The sequence below is a fragment of the Eumetopias jubatus genome, unplaced genomic scaffold (genome assembly GCF_037043125.1).
Source record: "Eumetopias jubatus isolate StellerSeaLion01/CBP00866 unplaced genomic scaffold, mEumJub1_p1.0 scaffold_3, whole genome shotgun sequence".
In the NCBI taxonomy this organism is placed as follows: Eukaryota; Metazoa; Chordata; class Mammalia; order Carnivora; family Otariidae; genus Eumetopias; species Eumetopias jubatus.
In genome coordinates, this window is record NW_028274809.1 from 73,526,978 (window position 1) to 73,550,678 (window position 23,701).

Below are 23,701 nucleotides of genomic sequence, written 5' to 3' on the forward strand. Positions count from 1 at the left end.
CTCTGAAACTAGTTCTCTCGAAACTACATGTCCCAATCCCCCACTAAAAAAAGTATATGTGATCTTGTGTACTTCATGATGGTTCCCTTGGCCCATCTGAGCATGCAGGGACCAACAGGTAACATTCTTATGCCACCTTGGTTTGCCTGATACCTTCCTGTCCTTTCCATTCCTCCCCCAGGACCACACGCTGATGCTGCAACAAAGTGCAGTCTAAGATAGGGCCAACTTTGAGCTCTGAGTGTGCTGGTCTTCTCTTCCCGTTGTTCCTTGTAAAGATGATGGATCATTTTAGTCAGGACAGAGTAGTAGAAGGGCAACCAGAAGAATGCTGAATGGTTACAGACCAAGTGGCAGATACAATGTCTTTTTGATGAACATTAATGAGCTAGGGTATACTTCAGGGAAAGTACATTAAAAGGACTTTGTGAGAGCCTTTATGACTGGACCCTGTAATTCTTGCTTATATCCACAAGAACTCAATAGTCTGCGTATCCTGACTTTGACATTGCACTGCCCATAGTGAGTAGGAGAATGGGTGGGTAACACATGGCAGAACTTGGGGAAATTTTTCTTTCTTCCTTTAAAAAAAAAAAAAGGCAGATGGTGTTTTGAACACAACTTGCTGTGGAACATAAAAGCATGAGAGTTCTGGCTGTTTGAAAGAGAAAAAAAATAAGTTGATTTTTTTAATGGTAAAACTAGTTTTTACCAGGGGCTTTAAGAAAAAAGCACTGAGTTATGGGAGTGAACTGCAAGATAGGGTTTGTGTAACAAGTACCTAAAACCACAGAAGTCACATGGGCTTTTTCTGCTTTGCTACTTTTGATTACTTGTCAGAGGGTTTTTAGCTTCCCCCATCCTGCAAGGCCACTCAACCATGTGCGAGCTGGAGTAATCTTTATTCACAATGTCTCTACAAAGGCTCATGCAACAGAGCTGCAATGGCAATTTGGTGGACTACAGTGCTGGTCCAGCATATAACTCTTACTCCCCGCTCACGGGCAGCTTCCGAATGGATGATAATAGAAGGATTCAAATGCTGGCAGACACTGTGGCTACTTTGCCTCGGGGAAGAAAGCAGGTATGATTACTGTTTTGTACTTTCAGAGTGTTCATGTTCTCTTGAGAGCAGAGTTGATCTGTTTATCTGACTTCACACCGAAATTGTATTTTACAGGCTTTGGAATTAGTCACTAAGAGTATGGGCGAGGAAGGAGACAGGAAGCCCAGAGAGCTTGTGGACTAGTCCAAAAGATTTAAGACCATAATAAAAAAAATTTTTTCAAGGCAAAACTTAAAAGAAGATTGTTTTTCTCATTTGAAGAGGTGTTGAAGTAAAATGAAAATCATTAAGCGCATCGAACTTAGTGCATATAGACATGGCCAGTTTGAGAATTATTGATTCACCCCCACCCCCACGTGTCTCACTGATTCCTTCCTCCCGGCTTCACTCGTTGATAGTCATTTCCAATCCAAGGAGAGCACTTTTTCTTCAGGACAAATTTTGTTGACTAAATTATTTTCAGTGCTGGGGTACAGGCACATTCCTAATGCTATTGGGAATTAAGGCTTTTATTAGATAAGTGAATGGCTGATGGAATACCAGCGCAGTCACTTCCTAGCTGTGGGACCTTGGACAATTCATTTGCCCCTCTAAGATTTAGTTTTCTTTTTTCTATAATGGAGACAACAACGGACCCACCCTAAGGAGCTCTTCTGTGGCTTAAGTGAGGAAGTAGGCAGTGCTTAACACAGGGACTGACATGTAGTATGTGCTCAAAAATTATGTTATCGTTTTTATTTGTACTGCAAGGTATTTCCCTAGAGATGAAAACTTATTTAGAAAAATCCATGTCCAGTTGAGTTAGTTTCTTTCATTCTATGATTTCCAATGTTTAAAACAATTTTTTAACCTCTTCAGGTTTTGGTTATATAACTTGCTATCACGCTCCAAGTACATATCTGAATTTAGAATTAGAATTGCTTTAAAGCATGAAGTTTTGCCCTTAAATCCTACTGCACATCACGGGCTCCTCTTAAACCTTCTAATTTTAGGATTAGAGAGTTAAAGCATAGAGGGAGAGTCGTGATCTTTTCTCAGTGATGTATACAGCTGATTCCTCATTATTTTTCACAATGAAGATAAGGGCGTGATTTGCCATGGTTCGGATTTTTGATCTTTTTAATCCCAAATGCTTTTATGACATTAAGCTTAATCAAATGATGAACATTTCTATCAATTTACTACTTGCCTGAAAATAAAGCAGCTGTGGGAAGCACCAAGATCTTTATTCAGGTTTCAGATATAGAGCAGTGTAGGAGGTACAGAGATGAGAAGAACACGTTTCCTGGCCTTGTAGGGTTAACAATTCAGTAGGCAGAACAAATGAATAGGCATTATACAACATAAATGCTCTAATCCAAGGACACGCCTTTTAATCTAAACTTGAAGGACAGATATTCCGGTGATTGAGGGGTATTCCAGAGCAAGGCAATAATTAATGCCGAGGCACAGATTTGGGGGCCTTTGGGGCACGTTGAGGTAACAGCACATTATTGTGTCCGGAGGACCCAGTAAGTGTCTGTGGGAGGGGAGAGGAGGGGAGACCTTGGAGCTGGGCTGCTTTACGAAACACTTGAGCACTTCCCCCGAGGATGCAGTCATTTGACCAGCACAGGGAGCCACAGGGTGTTTTGAGCAGGAGAGGGTTTTAGGAACCTCACTCTAGAAACATGGTGTGTTGGTAAGTGGGTAGGGATGAGTGGCGAGGGAGCAACTTTTGCAGTATTTGGAGAAAGAGGAAATGGATGGAATGGAGAGGAGACCCAGAGACTTAGCTGTGAAAGGCAGTGAAGATGGAGGAGTCACATCTGGTTTTAAGTGTGGGTTAGGACAGAATAGACTAAGAGAAGGCAGTCGGTAGGAGGTTATTGGAAGGAGACGGTGAGAGGGATCGAGGGAGAAGAAACCCACTCATCGGGCGTATGTAGATAACATATACTCGTGAACATACACATGCACACATTCCCACACCAATGAATTTATCTGATGTTCTCCTCTTTTTAGGTCCTCTCTTCTCCCTTTTCTCATGTTCTTTCCCATAGTAAACTGCTGTTCAAAGAGCTTTTTCTTCCTGTTGTGAGAATTACTGTAAGGAAAAAACAAAAACAAAAACAAAACCTCTTCTACACGATACTTAGGATTCTGTACAATTCTCATCAATGAGGCTTGATGCAAGTTTATCCCAACATTTCAGAATTTTCCAAATGGATGTTCATTTCTTTTAAGTGGTTTTTAGAGAATAATCACCCATTTTGCACCGACCGCATTGCAGGCAACAAGATCCCTGTGAGGCAATCCCATGAGCAGGTGTCTCTCTGCCCACTGTTATTTTCAACACTTTCAGGGCTGACGTCAACAATTCATACTTCTCGTTATTGCTGGCTTTGGTTTCTGCAAAGCTGTATCTGGTGAGCCTGTAGTTTCAGATTAATCTTCAGAAGCATTTGGGTGTTTACACTCGGAATTGCTTAAAAATAGACTTCTGTGTGTGCATAATATCTCCATACCTGTATTTGCAGGAGGTGACAGACACCTCAGTACAGCTTCTACCTCTGAACATAACTTTGGGGGGAAAAAAAGTCCCTGCAATGGAAAACACGGTGGAAAGGAGAACAGGGGAAATAAGGAGAGGCTTTATAAATGTGGTGATACCAAAGGAGTAGTGCTTGTGCCTGATGGGCCCCTCGCCCGAGGGTAGTGGGTTGCATTTGGAAGGCAGAGTTCACCAAAAGCTGTAACGAGAGCCAGGGACCTGCGGACCAGGCAAGAAGCTGGAATGTGCCTCAGTGGTACCACAGGCTGCCTTTGCCTGACAGTCTTCGGGTTATCGAATTGTTGCTCAATAGGCAGCTTCTGAAAGGGTGCTTTCACTTAAAAGCTCAGATACAGAATTTTGCAAAGCGTGTGTTTCTGGGGTGGATTCTGCCCTTCGGGAGCTTTCACCTGATTTCTGGCCACAGACCCACCTGTTACCAAAGCTCCCAAGTGTTCCTAACTGCAACAAGGTATTTGGATCATCTAATGAATACTTCAGGTAGAAAACTGTATTAATTTCACTACTAAAGAATTGGAAAAGTGTCCTCTAATCCATATTGTGACACGCTTAGAATCAATAGCCCACAGTTTTTCTTGGAAAAGGAGCTCATGAGTCCACAATGAGACTTTCTTGGGAAGCTGGGACATTTATTTGGGTTCCTTAAGGGCACTTAGACAAGTTAGGAAACTGAAGTCAGCTCCATTAAGCAAGTATCTTAGAATAGTCTGCAGAGCCCTGCTATCCCAAGGCTCCTGGCTTAAAAGGGAAACAGGGGAAAAAAAGCTATATTCATGGAAGAATCAGGGAGAGGGAGGCAGGGACTCAAAAGTGAGCAGTCCACATAATTTGTGGACGTTTGACACAATAAAAACAAAAGAAACAACCTCCCTGCTAGTAAGTATCCCCTCCCCACCCCCCATACTTTCAGGAAATAAGTACACTGAGTGGGGACCAGGAAGTAACAATCTGTTACTTAGCAGTTAAGTGGTTACAATACTGAACTTGGAGCTTCTCCTGGCCCCATGCTAGCTCTCTGAGCTACAGATGACCCCTATCTTTTGCAGACTGACAGGTGAAATGTTTGGTCTTCGTGTCTTGCTAAAGAGGGGCACTGTGAATCACTGCATAGCAGCAAAAATTACATTTTGAATATTAATGCCTGATCTTTTAAGTCATCTGACTAGAAAAAAAAGAAGAGGAATCATAAGCTCACCCCCAGGCATCTTTCTGTCAGTGGCAGCAAAGGGTTAAGGAGCTTGGTCTTATCAGCAGTGGTAATTAAATGTGTAGTTTGCAGGCCTGCCAAATCGCCAAACCTAGATTGCTCATATTAGATAATGTGTAATAAAAGACAGCTGTTGCCAGCATATACCGTTCGACACACACCAGCTCCTTATTCGGGCGTCTCGCGCTGCAACCCTGAGAAGACACTCTGGCTGGGAGGGCATTCGGGAGTGCAGCCTCCACTGGTTGGATCTGAGAACAGGACAGCTCACTCTAGGAGAAGGGCTGTGGGCAATACATTTTCCAAAGCGTGAGACCTTCCATAAGGCCTTAGGCATACTTCCTCCCACTTCGGCAGATAGTTTGGTGTGTGAGCAAGGTGGAACCCTGAGAACCTTCCTTTCCACTTCACCTGAGTCTGACAGCCCAGATCAAAGACGAGTAGGCTTTGTGTCAAGATGTGGCACGTGTCAGAGAATTTGATGGTACCTAATTTATTTAAATTCTTTTATTTAAATATTAGGTGCCGAAGAGAGGTTCATCGCTCATCCGGAGTAGAAACTAATTTATACTTTGACTTAGTCTGATTTTTTTGTGTGTCACTGATAACCCAAATCAGTCAGTCCACAGGAATTGAGTCTCTGCCATGCGTCTCACGTTGTGCTAGGCAAATATTTTCAACTAGTCAATTAGCTAGGTAGAAAGGTTAGCAGGAGAAAGGTGGGGCAGTTTCCTTCTGTGTGGAGGTCTTGGATTTGTCTTGTGGACTTAAAAGATTTTAGATTTGAATTTAAATAGAATTTTTTTTTATTATTATTATTTAGAAGGCAGATTGCAGGTGGACCAGATGGAATCTTGAGGTTCCCATCAATATTATGATTATTTGCCTGGCAAAAGGGCATTTAAAATTGCTGAGGAAAGGTTGGAAATTTTAATAACTCATTAATCCTTGCTACCATTTATTCATTTGGTAGTTCTGTATTAAAGCATTACTAACTTCCTTTGCTTTCTATTAGTCCTTTCTCTATGGTTCTTGTTTTTGGGTTGAGATTTTTTTTTTTTTTGATCTTATTTTTTGACTTGATTTTCATTTTTAATGTTGCCACATGTTTTAGATTTTTTAAATTTAAATCTATATTTTTAATGATTACCCTTGAGATTTTCCTGTGAATATTTAAAATTTGCTGAAGGACAAAGTTGAAAAGTATTTTAACACATTCCTCCTGCATTTGATCTTTCACCACTATTTAGTTACTTATATTGGTGTCTAGTAGTTTACTTCTGTTTGTCTATTTAGCTATTTTTAAGTTTCCACTCTATTCCAGGCCCTGCACTAGGCACAGGGGAATAACAAGTACATTCCCCAAGAGGCCCAAAGGCTACAGATAGTTATGTTCAGAACGGAGGTATTTGATCCAGCATACCCTGTATATAAACACACATACATGTCTCCTCATATATGAATATCTGAATGATATGATGAATATTGATAGTAAGAGTAGTATCTTTTAAATAGAAACCCTGCGTGGCTCAGTCCGTTAAACGACTGCCTTCGGCTTAGGTCATGATTCCAGGGTCCTGGGATCAAGCCCCACATCCGGCTCCCTGCTCGGCGGGAGGCCTGCTTCCCCCTCTCCTGCTCCCACTGCTTGTGTTCCTGCTCTCACTGTGTGTGTGTCTCTCTCTGTCAATTAAATAAATAAAATCTTTAAAAAAATAAATAAATAGAAACCCTAGTTATGATAACAGATAACATAAGTTGATATGACCTACCTAAGTAGCTTAAAATTGGAAATAAGAGTAAAAGCCAGGCAGATACAAATAATGAAAACAGATTAAGACAATGTGAGTACAGTATACCAGAAAGATGAGAATGCTTGGGAATGTCAAGTTTATCACTCTCCTCCATATGAAGGTGGCCCCATTGCATAGCTGAGTGGTCTCTGCCCATGTCTGTGGTAGGTAAGACAAATCAGGCTGAAACAAACCATACAAATTGTTGGAGACCTTCTACAGTTAGTCCTTACAAATTGAAAATAAATAATACTTTTTAGCAAATCTAGAGACTCTTTTTGGGTCTGAGCCTTCCTAGTGCAGTCTTCAGGATGATACAAATGGTCTGAGGTCCAGAACTGAAAAGACAAGGAATTACAAAATGTAATTAATTTATATCAAATCAGTTAGAGAAGATCAGCTCCTCTTTACAGTAGCTTTATTGATCAATAGGCGAATTCTGAACACCGAGCCATTCCAGAAAGTTTGTGAGAATGCTGGCATTTGCTACTTGGTAACTCAAATTCATTAACAGTGATATAAGCTTCTCTCCAAATAAATGCCTTAATAAGGATTTTTTTGTGTGTGCATTAATTTCTTTTATGTGTTTTTATCCTGTTTTTCATCCTCTATTTGTCTTATTTGTATTTGTTTGGACTATGTATTGATCAATGACAAGCATATCACAGTGACAGTGAAACACCATGGTTTAGCTAGTACTGTAAGCTGACATTTTGGGCCCCTGGACCAAGACTTGAGAAAGGGTTAATTAACTTGTGTTAATTCCTAAAGGAATAAAATAAAAACACACACAAACTCACAGCAATCACCTGAAAAACAAGATGCTTCCTTTTGCTTATTTTTCCTACTTACAGGGGTAGAATATATCCTGGGAGTTTATGTCTATATGATCTTTTTTTAAAATTTTTTATTGTTATGTTAATCACCATATATTACATAATTTGTTTTGGTGTAGTGTTCCATGATTCATTGTTTGTTCATAACACCCAGTGCTCCACGCAGAACGTGCCCTCTTTAATACCCATCACCAGGCTAACCCATCCCCCTACCCTCCTCCCCTCTAGAAACCTCAGTTTGTTTTTCAGAGTCCATCATCTCTCCTGGTTCGTCTCCCCCTCTGACTTACTCCCCTTCATTCTTCCTCTCCTGCTATCTTCTTCTTTTTTTTTTTTCTTAAAATATGTTGCGTTATTTGTTTCAGAAGTACAGATCTGTGATTCAACAGTCTTGCACAATTCACAGCGCTCACCGTAGCACATACCCTCCCCAATGTCTATCACCCAGCCACCCCATCCCTCCCACCCCCCCCACCACTCCAGCAACCCTCAGTTTGTTCCTGAGATTAAGAATTCCTCATATCAGTGAGGTCATATGATACATGTCTTTCTCTGATTGACTTATTTCACTCAGCATAACACCCTCCAGTTCCATCCACGCCGTTGCAAATGGCAAGATCTCATTCCTTTTGATGGTTGCATAATATTCCATTGTGTATATATACCACATCTTCTTTATCCATTCATCTGTTGATGGACATCTTGGCTCTTTCCACAGTTTGGCTATTGTGGACATTGCTGCTATAAACATTGGGGTGCACGTACCCCTTCGGGTCCCTACATTTGTATCTTTGGGGTAAATACCCAGTAGTGCAATTGCTGGATCGAATGGAGAGTGAAGGTGATAGTATTCATACAGTTTATACCATTTTGAGGTTCCTTTCTTTTCTTGGCTGGAAATCTCATTGCACTTTTCTAAAACTATTGCAAAGATAAATCATAAAACAGAATTGAGGTTTTGAGTCCCTGGTTTCACCTCAGTTGTATTTCTGTGTATGTGTTGGTTCTTTACAGATTATTATATCCTCCTAAAAACAGTAACACATTGAACTATTACAGTAAATACAGTCCTTTCATCAGTATCTCAAAAAACTATCAAGTATTTTATATGCCATTCTATGGGTGTTGTTTTCTTTGGATTTCCGTGTGATTATAAATTGCTCTGGTTAATCTTTCAGGGACTCTTTTCAATACAGATTAGATATGACATTCTTTTTGGAAGCGTTGGAGTTTTGCCACATTACAGGAACTCTTTTGCCACGGTGTATTATTATCTGAGCCTCTTTTTAGCCTTTTAATGCTCCAATGTTCCCTTTCCGGGCTCTCCTTTGCTACCAATAGAGAATGGAAATTACCACCTTTACGTAACAATTTCCCAGAGCTGGGCCAAAGAAGGTGATAAAGAACAAAGTCCTTTGTGATTTAGAACATTTTATAGCTGTGTCTTAGGACCTTTTGATAACTGTGTGCTTGTTATATTTTTCAGCTTGCTTTGACGAGATCAAGTTCTTTAGGTGACTTTTCCTGGTCTCAAAGGTAAAGAGATTCATGAATTTTTTTGGTCTCCTAGCAGCGTGCACTAACACACACACACACACACGCATGCACGCACGCACACACAAACACACAGTCTTACATACTACAGTTTACCTGAATGTCAGTCATCTGTAATTGTGACAGTTATTTCATGATAAGAATGTGCCAAATGTGATGCTTTGATCTTCATGCATATTTTTAATGTTTTATTACAGAAAGCTCATTACCGTGGAAAAGCAAGATAATGGAACGTTTGGATTTGAAATTCAGGTGGGCAGTTTTCAATTTTCCAGACTTTTAAGGAAGAAAGTGGTGCTGGTAGTGTGATATTTGCAAGGCAAGAGTGAAGTCAGGATTAGAGAGTGATGAACACTGTGACTTTTACTCAATGTGCTGTGGTTTGTTTGAGGTAGTGTTTCAGTAGGCTAGGTACCATCAAGGAAAGAAAACATTGAAGCAGTTAAAATAAAACCCCTGAGACATGCTCAGTTCCTTGCTCTTAGTTGCTTTAGTTTTCCTGTAAGTCTGAGACTAACCAGGAATACTTGGTATCAGCCAGGTCTCAAATAAGAAAGTGAAATACTCTTTACAGATGTGCATTTTTCTATATTTGCATTTCAGATGTGTTTTGCATAATCATTTTTATACTGTATATCAGATTTTAAATCTATACTTTGGTATTCAAGAAATACTTAAAACATGTAGATTTGTGTGTATCTGACTGCATGTATTCATATCTAACTCCTGTTACATTTTGAAATACTAAAGATTTCATCTCAGATATAAAGAAGAAATTAGAACTTTTATCTTTTTTTTTAAGATTTATTTATTTTGAGATAGAGACAGACAGAGAGCGTGTTTGTGTGTGTATGAGCAGGGGGAAAGGCAGAGGGAGAGGGAGAGAGAATCCCAAGCAGACCATGCTGAGCATGGAGCCCCACGTGGAACTCGATCTCACAACCCTAAGATCATGACCTGAGTTGAAACCAAGAGTCAGAGGCTTAATGGACTGAGCACCCCAGGCGCCCCTGGACTTTTTTCTTAATGACAACATCTTATAATTATTATTTGAAACATTTTAGAAAAGTTGGGTCTACTTGCATATTGTCTCATGCTCTAGGAAATTTCTCAGAGTCTTTATAGGTTTCTATTTCTTTTTTTTATTTCTTCTTTTTAATTTTTTATTGTTATGTTAATCACCATACATTACATCATTAGTTTTTGATGTAGTGTTCCATGATTCATTGTTTGTATATAACACCCAGTGCTCCACGCAGAACGTGCCCTCTTTAATACCCCTCACCAGGATAACCCATCTTCCCACCCCCCTCCCCTCTAGAACCCTCAGTTTGTTTTTCAGAGTCCATCGTCTTTCATGGTTCGTCTCCCCCTCTGACTTACTCCCCCCCATAGGTTTCTATTTCTAATAGCCTAAGAATTTCATTTCTCATTTGGTGTCTGCTCTTTCGTGGCCATATTTGTAAAGATGGTGAGTGAGGTCAAATGAAGTCTAATCCAATTAAGTCCAACAGTAATAGCTTAAGTATTATAGATTTTTTTCCTTCCATCACACTTTTGCATTTCTTTTTTATGTCTTTTGCATAATCATACTTTTACACTGCACATCAACTTTTAGGTCTTAGCTTTGGTGCTGCTTTTAGAAAACTTTGGTGACCAAATATCAACCCCCAAATTGGAAAGTCAGGGTGTATTTGAAGATTAGGAACAGGAAACTGCCAAGTAAAACATGCTTTCTGAATAAAGAAACAAAACAAAATGGAACTCTAGCTATAATGACTAGGGGGAAGGCTATAGGAGGAAGAAAGATACTTTCTACTTTCTGAACTATTCTACTTTTAAATTTGGTGAAATCTATAATTTTTCTATCAGGCTTTAGAAGCATAGTACTCACTTCTTCCCCATTCACACGAAACACTCCCTTTCTGTTGTGGAGACATGGTGCTTTTTGTGACTGCTTCTTTTTAAATGAGAATTACCCACAGGATGTGTAGCCGTTGCTACTGGAAACAGGATCAATGACTACTCACTGACCCTATTTAGTGCAACAAATGGGGATCTTTTTTCTCGCTCTTCTATGATATAGGTCACTGTTTCCCCCGTGTTTCTCCCCCATACCGTAAATGCCGACTTCGTGAAGCAAGGGTCAAAACTATCAGTAGTGGACCGCAGGCTACAGCGCCTTGAACCTTTGTAGAGCAACATGAGCCAAGGATTTCCCTTCTGAACTGCAGCCTGTTCCAGGGAAGTAGGAACCCACTCTTCTGCCAATTCCCATTTAGTGTATGCTTTCCATTGCCACCTCCACCCCATAATCTATTCTTTAGCAGTAGTCACCAAATAGGGGAAATGCCCTGGGAACTTTTTGAAGACCAGATAGAGCCTCAGGTCCCCCTATTGTGTGCCCATTGTTAACATGTATTTGGGGCCTGGTCTCCCGAGTGAAAGGCATGTTGGAAAAGAAACAAGTCCGCCTCCTTTTTGGATTTCCATGGGTGCTAATTTTATACTGCTAGTGAGAATCACGCTGTATGGGAGCAAGACAAACGTTAGATTCATACATACTAAGGTCATGCTCTCTCAGTGCTGCCTTGTGGGGTTCTTAGGAGTTTCAAATGAAATAACACATCTTATAAAGTACTTAGTAACGTGCCCGGTACCAGTAGATCAGCCAATGGAAGATGTTAGCATTAAAGTCACTGGGCCTGAGAGAGCAAGCACAGTGTGACTTCTGTATCTCTAAGAAATGCAGGGGATTATTTTGTCATTGGCTTCTAAAAATGGGACCTGGAAGACCAGGTGAGAGAGAGAAGTATTTGACTATTTCCATCCATAACGTTGGGGCCTCTGCCTTTTCTTCTCTGTCCCCAACCCACACGTTTCACACTGGTTGCAAACATATATCCCGGTTGCGTAAATCAACACAGTTCCCCCTCACCGTACTCACTTTGGTCACTCTACCTGGAGGGTAGATGCTCACTGATAATAAAAATTGTTCTAACAGTGGTTTCCCAGAGGAATGACTGTTAGAGCTTTGACCCATGTACCACATAAACCAGATCATCTTTCCATTCCTGGAAGGGTCCAGGCTGTAGCAAGAAGACTTCCTGGCAGAAAAACTGTTAAAGAGGTCTCTGCCATAGATGGGAAGGATGTTAAATGATCTTTAAAAGGTCCCTTCTACATTTACCATATGGGAATTCCAAATGCCTTGCAGAGAGAACAGAAATTCCTTAGATGTTAACCAAGTCAAGTTTCTAGGCGTTGCTTGCATGTGACTGATTTCTGGGTTCTGTAGCCTGTGTGTCTGTAAAGTAAGAAAGAATGAACATCAGACATTAACTTCTCCACAAGGAAGCGGCGCTGTAATGTGGTTTAATTTTAGGAATCAGATTACTTAACTCAGGTGCTGATTTTGATTCTAAATGGAACGAGGCTTCATAACTTAAATGTGTGAAAAATACAAATCTGTTTGTTATAGGTCATTGGGCCACTCCCTGTAGCAATATTTAAGCAGTATTCTTGGTACAAGTTGACACAAAAATAAAAACAAAAACAAAACCACACTGCTTTTGCCAAACTGAGGCAAGAGATGAAGCATAAGTTTTTCTAATTTGGTTGGGTGACTAATGAACTGATGAGTATTCAGGGCAGGCATAGCAGGGAGCACTTAGACAAGAAGGTGATCGTGTCGATTATAGTACTTTTGAAAAAATACAGGGCAGATTGTCATTATTTGCAGAGCTCTGATTTAAAATAATTATTGTTGGCATACGTCCCTTCCTGGATGTGTACCGTCCCATATGCTGCTCTAATGAGTACTTTGGCCTGGGAGAACTACACAGAGATTTTTCTCTTTGCTTTGGCTACTATTGTTTTATCCCATTGGGAAATAAGAGACCTGCTTTTGCTTAATAGATATGTAATAATGAGAGCATCAGGTGGTCTCTTAGGCTTGAACGTACAAAATCTTAAACCAATCTTATTCCTACTTTCTCCCTCAAGCTGGGATTTCTTTTTTAAAGATTTTACTTACTTATTTGAGAGAGAGAGAGAGAGAGAGGGAGAGAGCAAGAACGGGGGCGGGGGGAGCTGCAGGCAGAGGGAGAGGGACCCACCAGGTTGGATACCAGGACCCTGGGATCAGGACCAAAGCCGAAGGCAGATGCTTAACCGACTGAACCACCCAGGTGCACCCTCCCGCCCCCCCCCCCTTTTTTTAATGGATGGGGTTGGCTACAGATTACATCATAGAATTTCCCGATTGGTATCTTTGATTCAGTTCATATTCAAGAAAGCCTTCCAAATTGTTCTTTGTACTTACCTACTATACTGCTTAAGGTAATCAACACCATTTTATTCTTTGACACATGGATTTTGAGGTTTTTGAATAGTAATTATGTATCACTTTAATTTTTACAGACTTACAGGCTGCAGAACCAGAACCTGGGCTCCTCAGAGATGTGCACTCTGATTTGCAAAATCCAGGAGGACAGCCCAGCACACTATGCTGGCCTGCAAACTGGTAATTTGTAACTTTGCTTGTGTTAGGAATTATTTAAATAGCAAGAAAAGAAAACTTTATGATGTCAAAGGTTGGGATATGATTGCTGCTGTGAATTTTCTTAGTTCCTTTATGTTGCTAAGGTTTGGGGCTTGCTTGTTTTTTTTTTGTTTTTTTTTGCATGTCAGGAGGGATTATTTAAGCAACTATTTTAACAACTCACTTTTCTTGGCATCTCCCAGGTGATGTCCTTGCAAATATCAATGGCGTGAACACAGAAGGCTTTACCCACAAACAAGTTGTTGACCTGATCAGATCTTCAGGAAACCTGTTAACGTAACTATCCATCTGCTTCCCGTAGGGCCTTCAAAAATGTTACGGTCTTTCATAATGCCTGTTGAGTGAATGAATAAGCTTTTTGTTCAGGATCACAAAAAGGGAGGCAGTGCACCATAGCTCTGGGATTGGGTACAGACATTGTTTATCAGTTCCTTTTGTTTCTCAAGGTTTCCTCAAATTTGAAAATGCTGTCAACATCTGAAGTCAGAGGACATCAATAACCCAAATGTCTGTGTGGGAGGGATAGCATTTAGAAAATTTATTTTTTTATGTCAAATTCAATGAAACTGGCACATATTCTCTTTGGCAGAGAAGAACTGGTCCCATTTCCATGGTTGATATAATCTTGTGGTTAGAACAAATGAAAGGTCAGAAGGGCTGAAGTTTTTCTCTTATACCACAAGCCAATTGTTTTTCTTTTCTAGTGTCCTATTTGGAAGGAAGAAAAAAGTCTGCTCAATCCTCTCTGCCCTGCAACACACACACACTCACACTTACTAATATTCCAGACTTACTAATGGGCCAGTGGCCTCCTCAACCAGAGATTTGACTGACCTTTCCACCATACCATCCTTAGAACCTAGTAAGACTTCAGCAATTAGTTGAAAGATGGAATTTCCTCAGTCATTGAAATGGTATTTATTGAGCAAGTACGTTTCCAGCTTTACAATAGGCTTAGGAGAGACATAGACAAAGACTCTTATAGTGCTTTATTGATTGTGGGAGGAGATGGACAAGGAGAGCCTCCAAAAGAAGTAATTTTGATATTTCAATTATTGATAACTGCTGTTAAGAAAATAAAACAAGGAATGGGATAGAATACTGAGTAAGAGGACTGCTCTGTAGCTTAGGTGTTGAAAGGGATCTTCTCTGAGGAGGGGAAATCTGAGCTGAGACTTAAAGAAAGAGAGGGGATGGTCATATGAACTCCTGGTGAAAGCATTTCATGCAAAGAGAGAGGTGTTGCCTTCTCAAAATGGGCTCGGCATGTCCAGCAGATAGAGAGACAACCAGTGTGATGGGTGGTCGGTAGATTAGGGAGAGTATAAGAAGTAAAGGCAGGGAGTTTGCCAAGGGACAGAGCATGGGTCTTATCAGGCTAAGTAGTTTAGGATTTATTCTGACGAAGGTGGGTCTTACATTACCTCCTTCAATCTTGACAGCTACCTTGTGAGGTTAGTTTTATTTCTATTTATAGATAAAGTGACTGAAGCTTAAATTAGGTGGAGTAAAGCTCAATGATCTAGTAAGTGACTGGGCTAGGATTTGACCATCTGCTCTGGATGCCAGGATCCATTCTCTTCGGCTACCCCACAGCTGCTCATTGCAAGTTGCCAATAGAAAATCCACGGGATGCTCTTCAGTGATTCTAGTCTAAAACTTCAAAGATGTTCTGGGTGTGTGCGGGAGTAGTTTTAAAAGATGACTCCTGATGGTAAAGGACCTAGTCCAACTCTGTGGATCTTGTGAGTTCAGGGTAGAGGATGGGGGTGCTCTTTACTCTAGAGAAACTTGAATCTATGAGGTTGGAGCCATATAGAATCCAAGGGGGAAAGGTGGCAGTTAGAATCAGGAAGCTACCTTCCAAATGGGTGAAGTAGGCAGAATGCAGGGATATAATTAAGAAGTAATGGGTGGAGACAAAAGGAGATCCAGAAATCAGGAAAATGAGAGACATCTGTCTAAATACTGAAGAGAACAACCAACGTGTGCCTGTGGTTTTGCACATAGACACCTATTGCTTGGGCAGGTCAGATGGGCATTAAGAGTCCTGTTGAAACAGATTCATAGGATCCTCACTAATGCCCAGAGACAAGACCACCCTAATGAGGAAGTAGACAACATCCTGGCTTGCATTATCATCTCATTATCTTGGGAATAATGCTATTAGAAATAGAGAAAAATAGGTCTTCATATTTAATGCTATTGTTTTACCGTGACTTGAAAAATTTCTGCATCTTAATACAATAGTTACAGCTTACTTATCAGAAGGAATTTGAACTAATATTTTAAATGCTTAGGTGTGTGACTCACACATGACATTTGTTATCTTATTCAGATTGCTGACTTAGTAGTCAAAATACAGGTGTCAACATGAGCCCACAAAACAAATCAAATCAGTCAGGATAGAACAAGTCTTTTTATTTTTAGAAGGGCATTTGGTATAGGGAGAAATGGAACACCATTAAACTGATAATTCTAGGATTGAAGTTTATAAACTTAAAAGGTTCTGAGATGTGAGAGTCATATGAAGGTTATTATCTCATAGTGGTCTGGCTCTGTTTTTTTCTAGCTGAAAAATTAAGGCAATTTATAGAGGTACAGTTTCCTAGAATCCTGGGAAAGAAGGGACTTTTCCCTTTTCCGAGAAATGGCATGTCTATTCCACTGTTTGAAGATCCCTATTATATGTTTTATTGCTGGACCCCTCATGCTTAGCATGGTGTCTAAAGTCTGGCACGTGGTATATGCCCAATAAGCATTGACCAAATAAAATAGGTGATTCAGCCAGAGCCCATAAGAATAAATTCCAGCAGAGGACGATAGTCATTGTCATATGGTGGCGTCTATAAAATGAGCTACAGCTTGCAAGTGAACCAATATCTTTTCTTTCAACCACCCTCTCGAGGGGATTTTTGTTTTTGTTTTTGTTTTTTTTTCCACTTCCTTTCCCTGAAGGGGGGAAAGTCAGAAGATTCGGCCTAGGTCCAGATACTTGAAGTGCCATGAGAATCATAACATTTATATTGCTTTTTTTAAGTATAGTCTGTGCTGAAAGTGTAGTACTCCATAAGGATGGCACTTGTTTGAAAGGATCACTCATGCTGTTCCCCTCCCCCCCCTTTTTTCTTAAAACAGGATAGAGACTCTTAATGGAACAATGATTCTCAAAAGAGCAGAGCTTGAAGCAAAGCTGCAAGTTTTAAAGGTAATTTAATTTAATACAGTGAGCCACATTTTTCATCCTTGAATGTGTGAGTGGTAGAATAAAAATCTATTTGAGGGATTGAAATAGCCCTTGAAGATGAGATGTCGTGATGAGTCTAAACTGCTGAATTATCAAGAGCCACACAATTACCTTTATAGGAATATTGAATTCCACAAACCAGTGCAAATCACTTTCTTCCTTCCTCCTTCTGTGTTTCTATGAGGCTCAGGAAGGCAACAGGAAGGCATATCACTTGAAGAACTTTTCACTAATGCACCTGTGATCTCTCTTGATTTACATTTTGTTCCGGGGGGGTGGGGGAAACAAAGGAGGAGTTGCTGGTGTTTTCCTCATTTTTCCAAGTGCTGCATGTATGCAGGAGGGCCTGGAGGCTTTGCTTTTCCATTGTCTTCTTCTGTGTCCTTCTGTTCTGCTTCATTCTTTCTACAAAAATCATCTCCCTCTGCTCCTGTGGCCGTCCTTGAATCTACTTTCACTGGCAAACACACAATCAGCTTTTAAGTGGAAAGAAAAATAAAAGTTTCCAGGAGATAGTACACAATGCAGAGTTCAGAGAAAATTCCCTGGGATGGCTCTTTGAGGGTCTTGAAAATCTCAGTTTGCTGGACGGCTGAGGCTCTGCCGGGCCATGACGTGCAGACACTCATCCGTGTGCATTCGAGTCATGGGCCTGCGGACCCCACTGACTTCTTTCTCCCAGAGAGCTCCCCTGCGTGGCAGTGAGGTGGCCGGTCTGAGCAGAGACCACAAGGCTTACAGGCAGGTTGCTCACTTGGACTGTGTTCAGCAATAGCTGGCTTTTATGAGTTTTCTTTACGAAGTATGTACTTCTTAATTACTGAGCCCGTGACCGTAGAGGAGTTGCTCTGTTTATCTTTCATCTTGTATCCCCCCCCATATCTAATTCATCAGTGAACCCTGTTTCCTTCTGTGTCCACACTGGTTTTATACTCTTGTCATTTTACTTGTCGTTATGATATTTTGAATTAATTTGTAAAATTCCTTAAAAAATCCCTCTGTTCAAATTATGGTAGGAATTGACATTTATAGAATAAATATCAATTGACATCTTTACGGTTTTCACCTTTCCTACTCCAAACACAGGAGCTTGACCTTTTAATTCAGGTCTTTTATATACTTCAGAAACATTTTATCATTTCTTTATACACTTTTATATAGCTTTTATTATATTTATTCTTAGGTGCCTTCTAAGTTTTCTTGCTATAATAAACATGATTTTTTAATTTTAAAAGATCTTTTAATTGTGTTGCTATTGATTTTTGTGTAAATTTTCAACTCTGATAGTCTTGCTGAACTCTATTCCAACGTTTGCAGATTTTTTATATAGGCATAATGTCATCTGCAGATACTGAAAGTTTTGCCCCTTTACCCTGGTTATTCAACTACAGTTGAATAACCTTGAACAATGCAAGTTTGAACTGCATGGATCCACTTACATGCAGGTTTTTTGTTTTTGTTTTTATAAATAAGGTACAATATTGTAAATGTGTTTTCTCTTCCTTGTGATTAGCTTAAAAACATTTTCTTTTCTCTAGCTTACTTTACTGTAGGAATACAGTATATAATATACAAAATCTGTGTTAGTCAACTATTTATGTTATCGGTAAGACTTCCAGTCAACCCTAGGCTATATTAGTAGTTGAGTTTTTAGGGAGGCAAAGTTATATGTGGATTTTTGACCGTGCAGGGGTCAGCACCCCAACCCCTGTATTATTCAAGGGTCAACTACATAATTTATTTTTCTCCTATTACAACATTGGCTAGGACTCTTGTAAATAGTGATAATCTTTTAAAGGGAATGCCTCTAACATTTTATCATTAAGTTTTTGTATGGAATAAACAGTGATTCATAGTATAGTTAGGTTTTAAAACTGTAAAAACTTAATTTGTTTTTATAAAAAAGAGAGTATTAGTGAGGATCATTTTTTAAAGTAAACGTGGCTTTTTTTTTTAAAGATTTTATTTTTATTTATTTGAGAGAGAGAGAACGAGAGATAGAGAGCATGAGAGGGAAGAGGGTCAGAGGGAGAAGCAGACTCCCTGCTGAGCAGGGAGCCCGATGTGGGACTCGATCCCGGGACTCCAGGATCATGACCTGAGCCGAAGGCAGTCGCCTAACCAACTGAGCCACCCAGGCGCCCAGTAAATGTGGCTTTTTTACCTTTTCATAGAAAAAGGAAAGAAATGTACAAAATAAACTGGTGGTATTGTTTAAAACATAACTGAACAAATAGGTCTATATTTCATGGAATAAAGCCTTCTCCTGCAAAAAGCACATTTTGTGTTTCAGAAGCAATTTCTGCTCCTTCAGTGTTTTCTCTTGAAGTTTTAGTATTCACACCTACCGATTTTTTCAAATGAAATATACATTTTTCAATATACCCATCCTCTCCTAGAACATCATGAGGACCTTAACATATTTAAATGTTCATCTCAAGACCCCATCTTTCTTATTATTGCTTTACTTTGGAGAATTTTATCAATTTTTAGAATAAAAATTATCGTTCTGAGGTAACATATGCTAATGTGTTGAATTGATGTGCTTGCCGTTTTCTCTTCCTTCCCTCTGGGTTTACTTTCTTTTTTGCTGTAGTACTTCCTTTAGCAAGCGTAAGTAGGGCTTTCTTTGGCCAAACAAATCTTTCACTGCTAATGTTGAAGGAGAGTTTTATTAGGTGATTCAATTATTCTCAGTTGATGTTTTGTCTCCTTAGTATTTTAAATGTGTTGTGTCTTTGATATTTTTGCTTATGTAAGAGCTCTTATTGTTTATCCTTTGTAGGTAATCTGCATTTTCTCTATTTTCTTCCAAAAGTTTTAAAGTTTTTCCTTTTTACACTGAAGTCTGAATTCACCCAGAATTAATTTGTATATGTGGTATGAGATAGGATTCTAATTTTCTTTCATTTCCATGTGAATACCCAGTTCTCCCGGTACCATTTCTTTTAGTCTTTCTTCCCCTTCCTTGAAATGACCTGCAGTGAAGCCTCTATTTTTAAGCAAGTTTCATATATGCATGGATTTTGTTATAGGCTCCGTATTCTGATCCATTGTTTCTCTCAAACTCAGTTATTATACCTTTGTAATAAATATTGGTATTTGGTTGAACAAACCTTCCAGGTTATTCTTGGTTCTTCTGATCATCTATATAAATTTTAGAATCAGATTATCAAGTTCTCTAAATAAACTTTGGACTTTTGATTGGTATTAAATTTTCTGTAGACAGCTCAATTTGAAAAGACTTAACATCTCCATAGTTTTGAGTTTTCTTAGTGATAGACGATCTCACCATCTTTTTATTTTTTTGCCCATTCCCCCACTCCCTTCCCCTCCTGCAACCACCAGTTCTTTCTATTTATGAATCTGTTTCTGCTTTTTTGTTTGTTTGATTGTGGGTGTTTTTGTATTCCACATATAAGTGAAATCATATGGTATTTGTCTTTCTCTCTGACTTATTTCACTTAGCATAATACCCCCTAGGCCCATTCCTGTGGTCACAAATGGCAAGATTTTATTCCTTTTTATGGTTGAATAATATTCCATTGTGTATGTATACCACATCTTTATCCCTTCCTCTATTGATGGACACTTAGGTTGCTTATATATCTTGGCTATTTTTTTTTAAATGCTACAATAAACTAGGAGCGCATATATCTTTTTAAGTTAGTGTTTCTGTTTTCTTTGGATAAATACTCAGTAGTGGAATTACTAGATCATATGGTATTTCTCTTTTGATTTTTGAGGAAACTCCATACTGTTTTCCACAGTGCTGCATCAATTTGCATTCCCACCAACAGTGCATGAGGGTTCCTTTCCTCCACATTCTTGCCAACACTGGTTATTTCTTGTTTTTGATACTAGCCACTCTGACAGGTATAAGGTGATATCTCATTGTGGTTGTGATTTACATTTCCCTGATGATTAGTGATATTGAATGTCTTTTCATGTGTCTGTTAGCCATCTGTATGTCTTCTTTGGAAAAATGCCTATTTAGGTCCTCTGCCCATTTTAATGAGATTATGTGGGGTTTTTTTGATGTTGAGTGGTATAAGTTCTTTATATATTTTGGTTATTAACCCTTTATTAGATATATTATTTGCACATATCTTCTCCCATTCAATAGGTTCCTTTTTGCTTCAGGGATGTGCAAAAGCTTTTAATTTTGTTGTAGTCCCATAGTTTATTTTTGCTTTTGTTTCCCTTGCCTGGGGAGACGTATTCAAAAATATGTCCAGTGTCTAAGAGATTGCTGCCTATGTTTTCTTTTAGGAGTTTTAAGGTTTCATGTCTCACATTTAGGTCTTTAATCCATTTTGAATTTATTTTTGTGTATGGTGTAAGAAAGTGGTCCAGTTTCGTACTTTTGCATGTAGCTGTCCAGTATTCCCAGTTAATGAAAAGACTGTTTCTCCCTCATTGTATGTTATTAACTCCTTTGTCATAGATTGATTAGCCATATAAGTGTGGGTTTGTTTCTGAGCTCTCTATCTTATTCATTGATCTATGAATCTATTTTGTGACAGTACCATACTGTTTTGATTACTTTGGCTTTGAGTATATCTTGAAATCTGAGATTGTGATACCTCCAGTTTTGTTCTTTCTCAAGATTGTTTTGGCCATTGGGGTCTTTTGTGGTTTTATACAAATTTTAAGATTATTTGTTCTAGTTCTATAAAAAATACTGTTTGGATTTTGATAGAGATTACATTGACTCTGTAGATAGCTTTGGGTAGTATGGACTTTTTAATGATATTAATCCTTCCAAACCATGGACATGGTATATCTTTCCATTTGTTTGGGTTGTCTTCAGTTTCTTTCATCAGTGTCTTCTATTTCTCAGAGTATAGGTCTTTCACCTCCTTGGGTAAAGTTATTCCTAGATATTTTATATTTTTTGATGCAATTATAAATGTGATTGTCTTCTTAATTTCTCTTTCTGCTACTTCACTATTAGTGTATAGAAATGCAATAGATTTCTGTATTTTAATTTTGTATCCTGCAAATTTACTAAGTTTATTTATTAGTTCTAATAGTTTTTTGGTGCAATCTTTAGGGTTTTCTATGTATAGTATCACATCATCTACAAAAATTGACAGTTTTACTTTTTCCTTAACCAATTTGGATTCCTTTTCTTTCTTTTTCTTGGCTGATTGCTGTGGCTAGGACGTCTAGCACTATGCTGAATAAAAGTCGTGAAAGTGGACATCCTTGTCTTCTTCCAGATCTTAGAGGAAAAGTTTTCATAATCTTAACCATTTTTAATTGTTTTTTATGTCTTTAAATGAAGTGTAATACTTTTATGCAGATAGATCCTATACATTTTTCACTAGATGTATTCCTTTCTACTTATGATTTTTGTTCATATCATAGTTTCTTTATAAAAATAATAAGTGTTTTGATTGAGGTCGATGTATAGATTTGTCAAACAAATTTTACGCTGTCATTCAAACTATATAATTCAAACTATTCCTAAACTATGTAATTTCTAACAAATTATCTGTAGATTATTTTGGGTTTTCAGATAATAACTGTTAAGGATGACATAAAGTTCTCTTTCTTCACTACACTGGGTAGGGCTTACACTACAGTGATGAATAGAAACTATAATAATAAGTATCCTTGTTTTGTTCTTGATTTTAAAGGGAATTTCCACTTTTTCCCATCAGGAATGAGGTTTCTCTATGAATATACTTTTCAGATTTGGGACACTTCCTTCCATACTAAATTTTCTAGTAGTTTTTATAGTCCTTGTGTATTACATTTTATCAAACACTTTTTTCTGTGTGCGTTATTCTCGCTTGTTTATTTTAAAAAATATCTGTCAATATGGTGAATGATATTTAAAGATTTTCTTTTTTTTTTTGAGATTTTATTTATTTATTTGACAGAGAGAGAGAGACAGCGAGAGCAGGAACACAAGCAGGGGGAGCGGGAGAGGGAGAAGCAGGCTTCCTGCCGAGCAGGGAGCCTGATGTGGGGCTCAATCCCAGGACCCTGGAATCATGACCTGAGCTGAAGGCAGATGCTTAATGACTGAGCCACCCAGGCGCCCCCGACATTTAAATATTTTCTAATGTAAAACCACCCTTGCATTTCTAGAATAATCCAACCTGGTCATAATTTATAATCATTTTTATATAAATATAGATTTGATTTGCTAATATTTTCTTTAGGATATTTGAAGGTAACTTCATTTTATAGGTAGAATGGCCTGCAATTTTCTTTTCTCAAACTATCTTTCTTTAGTTTTGGTATCATGTTTACTGGACTCTTAGCATGAGCTGGGGAGAATCTTCCCCTTTTTCTTCTCTGGTAGAATTCTTGTAGCTATCTGAATCATCTGGGTTTAGGGTTCTTTTTTGGTGGGAATACTTCTAAACTCTGTTTCAGTTTCTTTATTAATTATAAGATATCTCAGGCTTTCTGTTTTGTTTGTTTTGTTTGAGCCAGTTTTATTTAATTAATGTTTTTGTTAATGAATTTTTAAAATTTTCAAATTTATTGTATGTGTTGATAATGAAAATTCTGTTCTCGTATTTTTCTTTTCTTCACAAGAAAGATTATGTCCCCATTTTTATTTGCATTACTTTTTATGCCTTCTCTCTCTCTCTCTTTTTTTCTTGGTAATTCTATCTAGAGGATTTTCTATTTTTGAGTCTTTTCAAAAACCAGTATTTCAGTTTGTGGCAATCTTTTGTCTGTTTCTGGTTACTTTTAAGATGTTCTTTTGTCTTACTGATCTAAACTTACACTGAAATGTGATTAGGTCTAGATTCACTTCTAAATTTATACTGCTTAGAAATTGCAGTACCTTTTCAATCCAAGGACTTGTGAATTTCTTCAGTTTTGGAAAACTAACAGCTTGAACTCTTTGAAT

At 38.6% G+C, this 23,701-nt stretch overlaps 1 protein-coding gene across 3 annotated transcripts in view; it reads left to right on the top strand.

The window, feature by feature from the left end:
* The first annotated feature begins 829 nt into the window (after nt 1-829).
* The window catches only part of CYTIP (cytohesin 1 interacting protein), a 36,321-nt gene continuing 13,449 nt past the window's right edge, over nt 830-23,701 (top strand). For all 3 annotated transcript variants that reach the window (XR_003610784.2, XR_003610783.2, XM_028113028.2), the window contains exons 1-6: nt 830-1,084; nt 8,943-8,992; nt 9,208-9,262; nt 13,433-13,535; nt 13,757-13,850; nt 16,713-16,782. Coding sequence is in view for 1 of the 3 variants with exons in the window: in XM_028113028.2 (XP_027968829.1) it covers nt 911-1,084; nt 8,943-8,992; nt 9,208-9,262; nt 13,433-13,535; nt 13,757-13,850; nt 16,713-16,782 (546 nt within the window). In the remaining 2 variants the exon portion in view is untranslated. The remainder of the gene's footprint in view (nt 1,085-8,942; nt 8,993-9,207; nt 9,263-13,432; nt 13,536-13,756; nt 13,851-16,712; nt 16,783-23,701) is intronic.